General features: G+C 35.4%; 1 protein-coding gene across 1 annotated transcript in view; it reads left to right on the forward strand.

Moving 5' to 3' along the window:
- The window catches only part of LOC102255704 (ovostatin homolog 2-like), a 37,474-nt gene that overhangs the window by 13,183 nt on the left and 8,660 nt on the right, over window positions 1–15,631 (forward strand). Inside the window, exons 13-26 of the mRNA XM_005871355.2 lie at window positions 432–486; window positions 913–1,058; window positions 1,421–1,570; window positions 4,260–4,430; window positions 5,199–5,343; window positions 6,561–6,657; window positions 7,102–7,330; window positions 7,711–7,840; window positions 9,629–9,744; window positions 10,333–10,384; window positions 11,625–11,708; window positions 12,492–12,668; window positions 13,490–13,571; window positions 14,179–14,335. Of these exons, the coding sequence (XP_005871417.1) occupies window positions 432–486; window positions 913–1,058; window positions 1,421–1,570; window positions 4,260–4,430; window positions 5,199–5,343; window positions 6,561–6,657; window positions 7,102–7,330; window positions 7,711–7,840; window positions 9,629–9,744; window positions 10,333–10,384; window positions 11,625–11,708; window positions 12,492–12,668; window positions 13,490–13,571; window positions 14,179–14,335 (1,791 nt within the window). The remainder of the gene's footprint in view (window positions 1–431; window positions 487–912; window positions 1,059–1,420; window positions 1,571–4,259; window positions 4,431–5,198; window positions 5,344–6,560; window positions 6,658–7,101; window positions 7,331–7,710; window positions 7,841–9,628; window positions 9,745–10,332; window positions 10,385–11,624; window positions 11,709–12,491; window positions 12,669–13,489; window positions 13,572–14,178; window positions 14,336–15,631) is intronic.

The following is a 15,631-nucleotide window of genomic DNA, read 5'->3' on the forward strand; positions in this document are numbered from 1 at the left end:
GCCAGTAGTTTGTGTCAGACAGTGTTAGGAGGGCTTTACATGTGTTAACTCATTAATCACCCTTCTGAGTAGCTCAATTTTACAAATAAAATAACAGAGGCAAAGAATTGAAATGACTTGGCTTATTCAAAGCCAGGCAGGCTAGACAATTTCAGAGCTTTATGCAACTTTTACTCAGTGCACTGCATACTAATTAACAAGTTTCTAGCACATAATATACTCTCAATAAATTGTAGTGACTTTCTCTGTTCTTTTCCAAGTTTTGCAAAGTCCATTTTTACTATTTGTTCATGGAAAATATCCTCTCCTACAGATACATCACTAGATTGTTCAGAATTATAGAATTATCACTAGATTGTTCATTATTTAATAATTTTATGATATATTATATAATATGATTTCAGCTATTGTGTTTTCTTTTTGCTTCACAGATGATGGCAAAAGGGGCTATCTTGCTCAGTGGACAAACGGAAATCAGAGACAAAGGTGTTTACAATACATTTTTTAAATATGTACTCCCCCTTCATTTTTCTTTATTTTTAAGAACATGTTATAGTGCTAGAGTCAAAAGGTTAGGTGAGAAGAGTGCTTATCATTAACATTTGTGAATGGAGGGCACGAGTTAGCGTGGTCCAACGTAACTTACTAAATATTTGATGAAGGAGATTTCAGCCAGTTTCTATTATTGCCAGGTTATTAAGTACATTATAGAAAAGTGATGCCCCAAACCTAAATCTCATTATTGACTCAATTAGGCAGTGTTGATATTTCCATTATTTAATGCATTTGTCTTTAGAGTAAAGCCCAATTTGCTCTTTCTAGCCATACGCCATTCCCTTTTATGTAAGTGTACCCAGTGAGCCAGGAGCCTTCTGGCATTGCACCCGTTGATGATATCTCCTATTCACACAGCCTGGAATGGACAGTTCTCGTTCCCGATCAACATCAGCGCTGATCTGGCTCCTGTGGCCATCATGCTCGTCTACACCCTTCACCCCAGCGGGGAAATTGTGGCTGACACTGTCAAATTCCAGGTTGAGAAATGCTTTAAAAACAAGGTGATTTTTTTTCTATTTCTTGCTGGTCCTGAGTGAGAGGGGTGAGCACTTTTCTCCCTGTCATCTCACTCCTATTAACTTTACAGGGGACTCTCACAATAAATGTTGGTGTAATTAAATTATCAGGGGATAATAGAATCGCCAAACAGAATGAATAAATTTTGGCAGCAAAGTCAATCCTGAGATGATGGGAGGATATCCCTGGAGGGGAAGCGAGGGTGATAGTAGGCCGGAAAATATAGGTACAGAAATCTATAAAAATGTATTTGGAAAAAAACTGAGAATATGCAAATTATATTCATATAATTTGAATATATTCAAATACATGCCCTTACTCGCATTCTTCTCTTCCTCACCTTCAGGTTAGCATCAACTTCTCTGAGGAGCAGGGACTCCCCGGCTCCAACATCAGCCTCTACCTAGAAGCAGCCCCTGACTCCTTCTGCGCACTCCGGGCTTTGGATAAAAGCGTCCTTCTACTGAAATCGGAACAAGAGCTGTCAGCTGAAAGTGTGAGCTCTCTGATTTCCCAACTTTTATCTAAACTCCTGCAAGTCTAACCCTTCAGATGGTATTTTTGAGATGGAACATGTTGAAAAATCAAATATTCTCTTCCTTTATTCCTTCATGGATTATATACTTAATTATTTCTCTCGTCAGACCCAGCACTTAAAACAATACAGAATTCAGTAGATAGTTATAACAGGGTAGGGATCATATAACAATGTGATTTTGAAAAAAGGTAATAGATGTAATTATATGTATGTGGAAACCTAGAGTTAAATCTCTGTGTTGAATGATATGCTTGGCTCCCTAGCGGGTTTGGCTCGGTGGATAGAGCATCCACCCCAGAACTGAAGAGTCCCGGGTTTGATTCCAGTCAATGGATGCTCGTTCCTAGCTTGCAGGCTTGATCTCCAGCCCTGGTCAGGGTCCGAGGCAACCAATTGATGTGTTTTTCTCACATCAATGTTTCTCTCTGTGTGTCTCTTCCCCTCCTTTCCACTCTTTCTAAAAATCAATAGAAAAATATCCTCAGGTGAGGATTAACAACAACAACAACAAAAGATATGCTTGGCTACAATTTAAAGTCATAATCTATTGATTCATCTTATATTTTCATAAGCATTTTCAGACCAGCAACCCCAGAATTTCACATCAATTTGTTTCAGTTAACTGTTGGATATTTTCCCTTTATTTTTAACACAAGTACATATAAATATGGAAATTTTTAAATTTTATTTTTTATTGTACCTTACCTCTAATATTATTTTGTTTTAGTTTCAGGTGTACAGCATAGTGGTTAGGCAGTCATATGCTTTAAAAAGTGCTCCTCCCATTATTTCTAGTACCACCTGGCACCATACACAGTTATTACAATAATTTTTACTATATTTCCTATGCTGTACTTCACATCCTGTGACTATTTTGTAACTACCAATTTGTACTTTTTAATCCCTTCACCTTTTTCACCCAGTCCCCCAAACCTACTCCCCTCTGGCATCTATCAGTCTGTTCTCTGTATTTTTTAGTCTGTTTCAATTTTATTTGTTTGTTTTATGAATTTATGATCATGTTTAAAACTAATTTAATAATTTCAAAAATGTATTGTTAAAATTATGCCTAATGTCCTACTCCAGTTGGGCTGCTGTAGCATTTGGGCTACCACAGACTGGGTAGCTTACAAATCACAGATATTTCAGTCTGAGATCCTGATGCGAGCACAATCAGGTGCAGTGTCTCTTCCTGGTGGTAGACTTCTCCTTTATAAGGGCATTAATATCATTCTTGAGGGCTCTGTCCTCATGACCTAACCACCTCCTAAAGGTCCCACCTCCTAATACCATCACATTGGGCATTAGGATTTCAACATACGCATTTTGAGAAGACACAAACATTCAGACCGCAGCACCAGTGTATTGTAGAAAATGTGCAAAATAAAAGGATAAAAGAGAAAATGTTTTAAAAATCACTCATAAAAAAAATCACTCATAATTGTAAAAGTTAGACATATGTACATTTTTTTGTAATTTTTATTTATTTTATTCAAATTACTAGTATAAGTGAAAGTTTATTTAGAAAGTAACAGATGTGAAAGTAAGCCAGCTGAGCAGTGAAGGCTCAGAAAACAAGTTACAGAGGCAAAAGAAGGGCCCTTGGAGCTTAGGAAAGGGAAAGGCAAAGATAACTCACCTGAGTGGAAAAAGAAGGGGAAGGGTAAAGTACAGGTGTGCTCCTGTGAGAGAGGCATACGTATATATTTCACAAATAAGATCTTGTTGAAAAAATGCAGTTTTGTATTTTGCCTTTAACATTCTATAGTAAATCTAGTTTTAAATAAAAATCTATAAAAAATAATTAATAACAATATCTAATAACCATGAATCAAGACATAAACTGTATAATTTTTCCAATGTAAAAGTGTTTTACTAAAGTTTTGTTATGAGAAGGGCAGGTTATCTGTATATTAAGTTCTAGGTTTCTGCTTCCTTTAAGTATCTTAAAAATGTCACTCCCCTATTGCCTTGCTTTGAATATTGCTTTTAAGACTTCTGACGTAAGTCTAACTCATTTGACCTTGTAAGTTATTTAATCTTTTTTGCCTGAAGGCCTTGAGGGCTGTTTTTCCTTTAAATTTTAAATTTTAAAATAGTTTTAGTAAAATACCTGTCAGAATTTATTGTTTGGGGGAAATTTTCCTAAGTACACAGTGACCCATACAATGTGTAAACATAGATCTTTTATTTCCAGAATTCATCTTGAATTATAATTCTAAATTTTAATTTTTCCATTGTTTCTTTCCCCCTTCTACTAAAACTTTATAAATATGCTTCATCTCTACCTGCTTTCCAATTCAACCACTTTGCCTATGACCTGTTTTAATTCATTCTTTAGCTCATCTTTATTCTCTTTTTTTCCTATGCTACTTTTTAACATTTTCTTTCAGTCTATTTTTTTCTTAAGCTCCTAATAATTTAGAGTTTATTTCTCTTTTATCTTACAACAGTTTTGTTGGAATTCATTTTTTTCCAGTTCTTGATAATTGGTGGAAGAATGACCCAAAAGTGTTGGATTAAATAGATTCAATATTTTTTTAAAAAACAAAACCATAATAAATGGTTATGGCACAAATTTTCCAATTTTATAGAAATAAAATGAGTGCTTATAATCATTGAAAACCATGTGATTTTTTTTCCACAGGTGTATAACCTGCTTCCAAATATAGAACTCTATGGTTATTTCCACCATGGTCTCAACCTTGACGATGGCAAGCAAGACCCTTGCATTCCTCAGAAGGATATGTTTTACAATGGTTTGTATTACATACCTGCAGGCAACTATGAAGATGGAGACACCTATGATATTATCAGGGTAAGAACATTTAAAGCTTTTTTATTTACTTTATTTCAATTTTAATGCTCATATTGCATATCTATGTTTTATGTAGTTTTTTCCTATTCTTTGAGATAGGGATAAGTAATCTGCTTAAAGAACACTCAAAAGTTGTCTTACAAAAAAGAGACATTCATTTCTGTTGATTCTTTTGTTGAAAATAAATTAAGTGGCAGCTAAAAATATAAAACCTCATGTTTGAAGTAATGAGATAGTCTTCAATTTGTTGTGGTAAACCTTATGCAGAAATAGTTAAATAAAGAGTCTAGAATATTGTCTGGGCTACCAATTAGATATGCTGAGACCCCATGAAAGGATCTTTATCATTGAAGTCACAGATATAAAGGAAAAAGGGCATCGAATCAGACAAACTTTAGTTTAAGTCCCAGATCTTCAAATTACTAACTATACATTCTATATCTGTGTGTGAGTGTGTATATGTTTGATATTGATTAGGATCATAGTAGTGCTGTTCGTATTTTTCCCTTAAAATTAAATGAAAAATGATGTTAAATACTTAGCAAAATTCTAGCACATAATAAGTGGTGGTTAAATCAGACTATCATTTTTTATTCAAATTAGACATTTTTCACACGTTAAATACAAGTGATTTAATTTCTAACATCCTAGACCTTTGCTAGGAGAGGAAATCTGTATATTTAACACTATAATGTAGCTGATGGACCTGTTTTAGGTCTTGTGTGAAGGAAATGCACAACTTTTCTTTTGTTGTTTGTTTACTTGAAGTCCATGGGTCTGAAAGCCTTTACCAATCTCCATTATCGGAAGCCAGAAATATGTTCAGTAGAGTGGAGGCCATTCTCCGAGAGATCATTGCTAATTGGACCCCTATGTGAACCGATGTACAGTGCCCCCCCACCTAAAATTGCATGTGAGTAATCTGGAATTCTGTATTTGGGAGATGGCCAAAGGAGTATTTGGTATAAAATTATAAAAAATAGAATTTTACTTGTGAATTATGACAGTTTTTTGGCTACAATTAGACATCAGCAAAATAGGCAGAATAATGCAGGATGGGAATGGTTTGGGCTAAAAAGAAGAACTGGCTTCAAACATGAGAGGAAGTTTATTTTTATTGGGAGAACACAATATCAGAAGGGTATAGGAGCAGGTAATGTGTGGTGATATGGAAGGACAGTCATTATAAGTGAGTATGATACAAGAGAATGAGGGGTCCTTATGGGGTGTTATATCCTTATTATGTATAGACCATAATTCACAGAATTCAAGGCAGAGGATATTTTGATTCCCAGATAACCAAACAGATGGTATCAGAGCAGTGTGTTCAAATAATAGTCCATTTACCACTGGAAGACCTGGAAGCACAAAACTCAGTCATAATCTTAGATGAATAAGGCAATTAGGTAGATTTCCAATACAGAAATTTCATCAGGGAAGCAAAATGAAACAAGGTCATCAGAATAGGACCCAAATCAAAGTTGTATTTCAGATCTGAAAACACTTGAGTAACATCTTTTAAATCCCTCTGGCCTACCATTGAGGATTAGATTAGTAATTTAAGTGGGGTTGATCCTGAAGATGGATATCAGAAACACCACTTGAGAAAAATGAAAGGCCTGACAACTTTATACAAGGATAAACTTGCTGAGTTCAAGAGGCCCTAGAACAGTGATGGTGAACCTTTTGAGCTCGGCGTGTCAGCATTTTGAAAAACCCTAACTTAACTCTGGTGCCATGTCCCATATAGAAATTTTTTGATATTTGCAACCATAGTAAAACAAAGACATATTTTTGATATTTATTTTATATATTTAAATGCCATTTAACAAAGAAAAATCAACCAAAAAAATGAGTTCGCGTGTCACCTCTGACACGCGTGTCATAGGTTCGCCATCACTGATGTAGGCTGACTATTTGTTGTTAATAATGGGAGAGATATGAGCATCAAAATGCTGATACCTAGATTGAGATACACGTTTATTGACAATGAGCCTCAGGAGCAAATTCTTATACTGCTTCATACTGAGCATACATGGTTAAAGACGTAGCTTATAGGTGTGTGTCATTGAAACACGTATTTTCATTCTTCCAAAATAAAGCATTTCTCTTTTCTTTTACCTGGTGAAGTCGCGAATGAGGACGTAGGCCCTGTGGAATGGGCTATAACAGAAACAGTAAGAACGAACTTTCCAGAGACATGGATATGGGACCTCATCAGTGTCGAGTGAGCTTTCAACAATTCTCTTTCTGATGTGTCTTTATTTCTATTTTCTTTTTGTCATTATTTATTAAACATTATTTCTGGGTATATAAAGCAGTACCACATCTGTAAAATTATCTAATACCATTCATTTGTATGTGCTGACTACATTTTTTTCTTCAGCATTTTTTTTTTCATTTATTAATTTCATGCATATAGATGCAACATGCCTCAATTTAATAAAGGAAAAAACAACAACACAATTCCTTGTTTAAAGGAATGTGACCTTTTTAAGGTTAAAGTTCATAGAAATACAGCTATAACTCATTTGTAACCCTTCATTAATGCTTGCTTATTTATTTATTTATTTGTTTGTTTATTTATTTATTCATTTTTGCTTGCTCTGGGCTGATTTTTAGGTCCCAGTTTAGACAAAAATCTCATTTTGGTAATAATCTGTCCTTGTAGTTCCTCAGGTTCAGCAAATGTTTCATTCCGCATCCCTGATACTATAACTCGATGGGAGGCAAATGGCTTCTGTGTGAATGGTGATGCAGGGTTTGGCATTTCGTCAACAATTGCTCTGGAAGCCTCCCAACCTTTCTTCGTTGAAGTGGCCCTACCCTTTTCAGTCGTTCGAAACGAAGAATCTGATGTGGTTGTCAATGTCTTCAGCTACCTGAATACATGTGCAGAGGTAAGTTGTTCCCTTTGCTCTGGAGACCAAATCTAACAAGGGCAAAAAAAAGTACTTAATGTTTTCCTGGAATATGGCCACATTCTTTTCATTCTCCAATGCAAAATGGTACTATAAGGATATTACTTGTTTCCATAGTCCTCAAACGAAAACAACTGCTTTAATTCACAGCAGTGATTTAAATACTGCTTTGAGAATGTCAATTCATAGTGATGTGTGTTCTGACTTTTTTATCTTTGTATAAGAGGAGTCATTTGGTATGTTTTATCTCTGCTAACTTAAAATAGGTAAAGCAGAATTTTCTCAAGTTGGGAAGAGGAATAATAATAGCAAAGCATTTAGCATGTCACCCTCCTTGCCATGACTTTCTTTTTTTTTAGATTTCTGTTCAACTGGAAGAATCTGAGAATTTTGAGGCATATATCAGCACCCCTAAAAACAATGACAGTGAGGTTATTCAAGCTGGAGAGAGGAAAACATATGTCTGGACACTTATACCTAAGAAGTTGGGTAAGCAGCTATGTACCTATGCCAAACTCTCGTGGAAAACCAACCCATTTTTATTGACCCTATTTTTCTTAAATTGTCTATACAATTTTCTCCATCACAATTTTAATACTACTTTTTTAAAAATTCCCAATTAAAAAGTCTTATTTTTATTAACTAATATCTGGTTGCTAATGTTTGCGTAAAACAAAACTGCCTTTCATTTGCATAAAAGCATAATGTGATCAAAATACAATAGAAATGCTAAATTGCATGACCTATAAAATCTATATATATTATCCCAAATGAAGGCCATATTTTCATTAATGCTGACCAATTCCTTCACTTCTCACTTATTCCTTCCTCACCTATCAGCATGAACCTACGTCACTTGTATAAAAATTGCTCCTCAATTACAATTGTCAGGATTTGCAAATGTATTAAATACTAGAGGCCCCATGCATGAAATTCGTGCAAGAGTAGGCCTTCCTTCCCGGCTGCCGGCACCAGCTTTCCTCTGGCACCCGGGACCCGGGCTTTCATTGTAGCTCCAGCTTGGCCCAGAAGGTCATCTGGAAGGACATCTTGTCTAATTAGCATATTATGCCTTTATTATTATGGATATCATGAGACACCAAAAACCCTGAACACTTAGATGGAGATCAAACACTGAAAAGCATTGACTTGGTGTATATATTACCTGCAACATAGAAAAATAAATTTGCAAGTATCTTCTTGAAAATAAGGGAAGGGAAAAGCTAAAAGGATTCTAAAAAACAAAGAATGATAGATGTGGTAGATGCATGATTATCATTATCACTAATTTAAAAAATTGTCATCAAAATTTTCTTTATTTCATGTTCCATATTTATTGTATTATTTCTCTGAGTTTTTAAAATTTATTAAGGTGTCTGGCTGGTGTGGCATAGTAGTTGAGTGTCGACCTATGAACCAGGAGGTCATGGTTCGATTTCCGGTCAGGGCACATGCCTGGGTTGCAGCTCAATCCCTAGTGGGGGCATGCAGGAGGCAGCCAATCAATGATTCTCTCTTATCATCAATGTTTCTATCTCTCCCTCTTCCTTCTGCTCTGAAATCAATAAATATATTTTTAAAAGTTAAAAATTAAAAATTGTATCATTTATTAAAGTGACATTGGTCAAAAATATTATATAGATTTCAAGTGTACAATTCTATAATACATCATCTGTCTACTGTATTCTGTGCTCACCACCCCAAGTCAAATCTCCTTCCATTACCAACAACCAGTATTTTTAGGAGATCGTTTTAGTTCATCTGTGATATTTATCTGCCTAAAACTACTTTTCCTTTTAGATTTTGTTTCTCAATATTTCTAACTACACAAAGTCTTCAAAATTTTTACCCTGACAATTGAGTTAGAATACTGTACTAACTTGTATGGCTTTATGGCATTAAGTGGGGGACACAGTTCTAAGGGGGAAATATCGAAGGCTTTCTTAAAAAGAAACAAAATACAACAACAAATAAGAACAGTATATTGGTTATACATATTGGTATATAGGCAAATAGGTAATAGTAAATCAAAAGAATTAAATCAAAAGTTCTAATTAAGTAAATGAATCACTTATTTAATATAAGGAATCTTAAAACAGGCAAAACAGAATATACCAAATTATTTCCTGTCAGGAGAAAGAATGTATTTTAGTCTAAGCATAAATATGATAGAATTCAGTTCCTCCAATTGAAAATATGGTTCACAAACTCTTTATCATTTCCCATTATAGAAGGGTCCAATGGTCAATTTAATGTATGTTTGGGAATGTTTTCCAGGTAAAGTGAATATCACTGTAGTTGCTGAGTCCAGACAAAGTAGTGCTTGCCCAAATGAAGATGAGCAGCAAAATCTAAACTGGGATGATACTGTGGTCAAAAGTTTGTTGGTAGAGGTATGTACATGCAAAGCTATCAAGCTCTTCCAGATGAGAAGTAGTATCTAATAGGTTAAATATTAAAAGACATTCTCTTTGAAGAGACTTAATTGACCATAGTTACTTTTGACACAGGATATGTCATCTGACCCAGAATAGCAAAACATCACTTAACACAAGCTTGGTGATTTTTTCTCTGCTCCTAACTCATGTTTCCTGTACACTTATTTTTATTCCCTTCCCCTTTTTAATTGACTCCAACCCAAGGCAAATGTACTTGCCTTACAATCCTATGTAGTTTCCATCATCCTCACCTGCAAAAAAACTTTGTCTATTGGAGATGCTAAACAGTATCAGCATCTGTCATGTCCCCAAATGACAACAAAGTTATCTTTATCCAAAATATGGGAGCACAGGGCCTAAAATGGATGTTGGTAATGTACAGTGACTTCCAGATGTAAACAGAAGGGGACAGTGAATGGATCTTCTCCTGAGGGCAAACATGTCCAGCCATACCTATGTAAGTTGATGCTTGATAACTTTTCCTTCATGAAAAGATCATACAGACTCATTACTTTGTGCTTGTTTCTGTTTACTCTTTGACAGCCCGAAGGTATTGAAAAAGAAATGACTCAAAGTTTCTTTATCCATACAAAAGGTAAGAGGATCTTTTAGGGGGTAGACTTAATCCTAATGAAGATTTATCAACATTTGTCATGTTGAGTACCCCAGAGATTTCATTCTAAATACCTGCCGGAAGCCAATTCTAGCATGTCATAATTTCAAGAGTTTCATCAAAAGGTTGAGTCACACATGTTGTCACCTTTTGGGAATGGCTGATGGCATTTCCCCAAACCTGAAAAGGGATGATTGCTGGCTGCCAGACAGCTCAGGGCATCTTAATCTACATGTTATTGCCTCCTACTGGCCAAACACCTGAACAGCCGTAGGCTAATTCCCCCCATTCTGACAATGCTTGTGTATACCCTTTGAAGTGTATATCTCTACCTCGCCTCAGAACAAATTGTATTAATAAAAAGCATGGGGTCCTGAGAGGAGGAGAACTTAGAACTTATATCTTAGTTTCCTTTAAACTAGGCTCCTCTGACCCCCAAATGCCTTTCAAATTTATATTTCGTTTCTGGACTCTTATTTAATCTATGCACAGCCTTCTCCAGATTCCTGAACCCCTTCTTAATGCTGGGACAAGAACCCCGGCAAATACCTAATAGGGGATTATTTTTTTTACTTCCTAACTTTATGGTATAATTTTTGCCATAAAAAACTATAGTATTTTTGGTGTTTTGGTTTGTGGGTTTTTTTTTTTAGTTCACCCAACTCATTGGTCTGCCTCAAACTATTTTTTCTATTTTATGTATTTTCTGTTTCTATTGTCATATGATTGTGACAAACTGTTGGACAGTGGAAAATCAAGATTATGCCCAAATCACACATAATCTAACCTTTGCTTTTGTACTCTTGGGATGAAACAATCACTGCCCCTCAATTGCTTGCCTAATGGCCTCACAGTACTATTTTATCTGATTGATAATGATATGATTTTAATGACTAATAGGTATCTCCAAGATTTCCCTAGTGTGTGTGCTATGTTATACATCATAGTCAGCAGTTTTTGACATTTTTTATACTTAAGTAGTATAGGCACTAAACTAATGGAGAATAGTGGCCATATCTAACATACAGATGCATATACCATTTTTTGAATGTATTGTTATTCTAAACTAGATCAAAACCTCAATTTATGTCTTCTAACAAGCAACTTGTAAAATTTTTTTTAAAGGAATATATTTTATAATAGGTTTGTCCCACAAGTCTTTTTCTATTGTTTATGAAAGGAAGCCATCACATTGTTTATTTTATTAATATTTTCTTTCCAGGCACCAATGTCTCCATGTCAGTGGTTTTGGATTTGCCAGATAATGTGGTAGAAGGATCAGCCAGGGCCTTTATCACTGTTGTGGGTAAGTTGGTTAAATTTTGTGTTTCACAGTGATTTGAAAAGTCTTGACTGAGATGGTCTGTAAAAATTCCTTAAAATGACAGGATGGAGAGATTTTTCTTATGCTATCCATTGGAGCAGAATTATTATTGAGGATTATCCTCTAAACTTGTTTTCATATGAGGATCTGAAGGAATTATAGCATCATTTTCAAATCTGTGTCTCTAGGAAACATTTGTTCTGGTGGATGATAGTTGGTGTTTAGAAAACAAAGAGTTATATTAATATGAAATATTAAATTCCCCTTTGGAGAAATGTTTAGAAAACAAAGAGTTGTATTATATTAATATGAAATATTAAATTCCCCTTTGGAGAATCAGAATAATCTTTGCTTGTTATAAATGCTGGAAATATTCCCAGTAATAGGAGAATTCTGTTTTTCAACAGTAAAACTTGTTTATCTACCATTAGCATTAACACTTTTGGGGAAAGGGATGAATTACAGTTCATAGTTCATAGGGTCAATTTCTCAAAAATAAAGAAGCAAGCAAACATAATTTTTTAACTTTCTCTTCTCTGGTAATGAGATTTTTCAGAAACAGTTTTCATACCAGAAACCCCATTAGTTTGACCCTTCATATCTGTCTCCTTTTCAGAATTACTTCATGAAAATTTTCCTTGTTTCCACCTTTTAGACTCAATTTTTAAATATTTTCTACTTTCACTATGCCTCTTTAATCTGTAGTTACTAATGTTCAGATGCCAACTTTAAGTGATAGTAACTTTCTGCTTTTCCTATTTTTAGGGGATGTTCTAGGACTTGCGATGCAGAATCTTGAGAATCTCCTGCAAATGCCCAGTGGAAGTGGAGAGCAGAATATTGCCTTGCTGGCGTCTGATACTTACGTCCTTGACTACCTGCAATCTACTCAACAATTGACAGAGGAAGTTAAATCTAAGGCTTTCTCTTTCTTATCTAACGGTGAGAAGGTTCAAGTAATTTCTGCCCATAATAGATGAAATCAGTTGTTCCTATACCCAGATGTCAAAAAGCTATTATTATTATGAGTTAGTCCCGTGGGGGAAAAATGGATCTGAACTGAGGTATATTCTAAGTTTGAGCTATGTTTTTGCTTGTTTGTTTTGTTTTGAGTATTTTCGAGAGTTTTTAGACTTTAATACCTGTGTGGTCATTTGGTTTCACAATTTAAAACTGCAGCATTTCAAATTATGAGTTCAGGTTTTTTTAGTGCCTAATATTTTGCCAAGTTACTTTGTGTGTCACTGTTGCTGTTATTAATAGTAGCTAGAAATGGTTCATTTATCAACTTCTGTATTTATCTTTCAATTGTGTTTCATTGCAATCAAGTGATTGAATTTGTGTGCAAAAAAAATGCATAAACCTTGTAAAAATGTGATGTTAAGGAAAAGTCAGAGGTATGATTTATTTGGGTTTTCTTTTCAGAAAGATAACACAAACAAAATGACCTTAATGAAATTTTGTAAATGCCAATTATTGAGCTAGGCTCAGTCACATGTAATATCTTTTTTTTGGGGGGGGGGGGATTTTATTATTTTACTGTTGTAACCATATTGTCACATAGCATCATTAAACCCTGACAAGGTAGAAGTTATTTTTTCTCAATATAGATACAGAACCTGAGTTTCAGAAGTTAAATTGAAATGATCATCTAGTAATTTATGTCTATCTAACACCAAAACACAAGGCTCATATACTACATCATCCTTTTTCTTCTAACTTTCTTATATTAAAAAATAATTTCCTACAATGTTGTATTTTAGGCTATCAAAAGCAGCTGTCTTTCAAGAACATTGATGGCTCATATAGCATGTTTTGGCGGAGGAATCAGAAAGGAAGCATATGGTGAGACATGAAAATTTTATCTTAAATAATGTAGAAATGATCTGAGGAGGGCTTATGAGAGAATGAGAGCAATTGAGTTCAGTGGAAATATAAAAGCAAAGTGGGTTTCAAAGTGAATTTACAGAGGCGAATCAGATAATACTAAAACAGTTGGTTATTCCAGTTCTAATGCAGTATACCTAGAGTCTCATGGCAAGTTTAATGAGAGCTCCTCTGCTTCCATAGCTTGTTAACGCCATGGAAAATGCCACAACTTAGTCTGCATTTCTCAGAGTCCCATGTTCATTCAGGAGAGGAAAACTAGATGTCCCCAAAGCATCTAGTTACACCCACTCTCTCACCACATAAGGATAATCTAATGAACTATGTATCAAGAACTGTGTGTATAAACACACTGGAAATTACCTACTCTTATTTTCACATATTGCTATTCAGAACATCTTATTGCCCCGAAGGAAAGAGCCGCTATCAATACTCATTAGTCAACATTAGCCAAATTGGATGCACCCATTACCCAAAGGGGACAATGCTGATGAATGTGTGGAGTAACTGACATGATCACTTCCTTCTTATTCAACTTTTGTCCAACGGGTGGTGTGCATTACAGGCTCAGTGCCCTTACTTTTAAGACATTTGAGAGAATGAAGAAATATGTTTTCATTGATGAACAAGTTCAACAACAGACCTTCATCTGGCTTTCAAGCAAACAGGAAAGCAATGGTGCCTTTAAAAGTGATGGCAAGATTTTCCACAATGCCTGGGAGGTGAGAGATTAACAGTAGTATGTTTTCCTTGCTCCTTTGTGTTGCCTGCCTTCCCTGCCTCTGGCCTAACTAGCCTGGAACATGAATATTTTTTCTTGTGAATATTACCTTTTCTGAGTCTACTGAAGTCATAGGCCTGTGGTGTATTAGTCAGCAGCATCACTGCTAGATATAGCTCCTCATGAATCTATTATTTGCCTTACTGTCTTTAGCCCTTCCATAGAAGCAATCTATTTTAAGATATAAACTAGAAAGAGGAGGATGGGGAGAGAAAAGGAACTTAGAGAGGAAACATTCATAAGTTTGGAGCCAGAAGATATATTAAAGGAGGGGCCTTGAGTAAGTCATTCATTCCTATTCATGGGTGACAAAAAAATTTAGGGGGAGTATCTAGTAAATTACATTGTATCAATGAAGCACTCTCCCAATACCTTCTCAAGTCAAAGCATGAAGGCCTAGCTTGCCCTAAGTCAAAAAGCAGATGAGATGATGTATGTCTGACAATAATCACTCCTTCCCTTTTCTGTCCATCTTTAGGTAAATCACTAGCATTCTCCATCCTGTTTTCCTTTGTAGACTGCTGCCCACCTCCATCCCCTCCTCTGTGTCCTTGATTCTCCTAACATTTGTATTTCCCTCTATAAATCCCTGCTCGTGATATTTTATCGTGCCCTGATAGCCTCTGGGATATCCTGGGCTTTTCTCTTGTGTCCTTCCTCATAATCACCACTTCTATTTTTGGATTTTTGGAATGTAAAGCTAATCCACTTCAAAATATAGGTCAATAGCAACTCCGGATGGTATTTAATTTTAATGTGAATTGTTTTCACATTGCCTTACGATTATGTAGTATGGGAAAATGTCTTTGAATTATGTCAAACCTACTCCTCACAATAGGAGGTCCCTGATAGAGAATAGCACTTGTTCCTATGTGGGAAAACAGAATTTTTCATGTTCTCTTCTAAAACATCTCCACATTTCTTCTTAATGGCTTCGTTACTGGTCCCTACATCAGTTTGTCTGATCTTACCCAATCCTTTTCCATAACTCTGTGTGTGTCCATTTTAAATTGGGTCAGAGAAAGAAGCAAGGAGAAAAATAAAAACCTGCACTGCAGGGAAATGGTGATACAGCCTGCTACAGCTTAAGTGTGAGCTGTGGGTCCCCACATCTTATTTTAGGGCCCGACATCTCCAGTTATTTACACCTTAATAACTGAGCTCCTCAGAAGTCCCTCTCTCTCTCTCTCTCTTTCTCTCTCTCTCTCTCTCTCTCTCTCTCTCTCTCTCTATATAT

This window comes from Myotis brandtii, unplaced genomic scaffold, assembly GCF_000412655.1.
Source record: "Myotis brandtii unplaced genomic scaffold, ASM41265v1 scaffold337, whole genome shotgun sequence".
Lineage (NCBI taxonomy): Eukaryota > Metazoa > Chordata > Mammalia > Chiroptera > Vespertilionidae > Myotis > Myotis brandtii.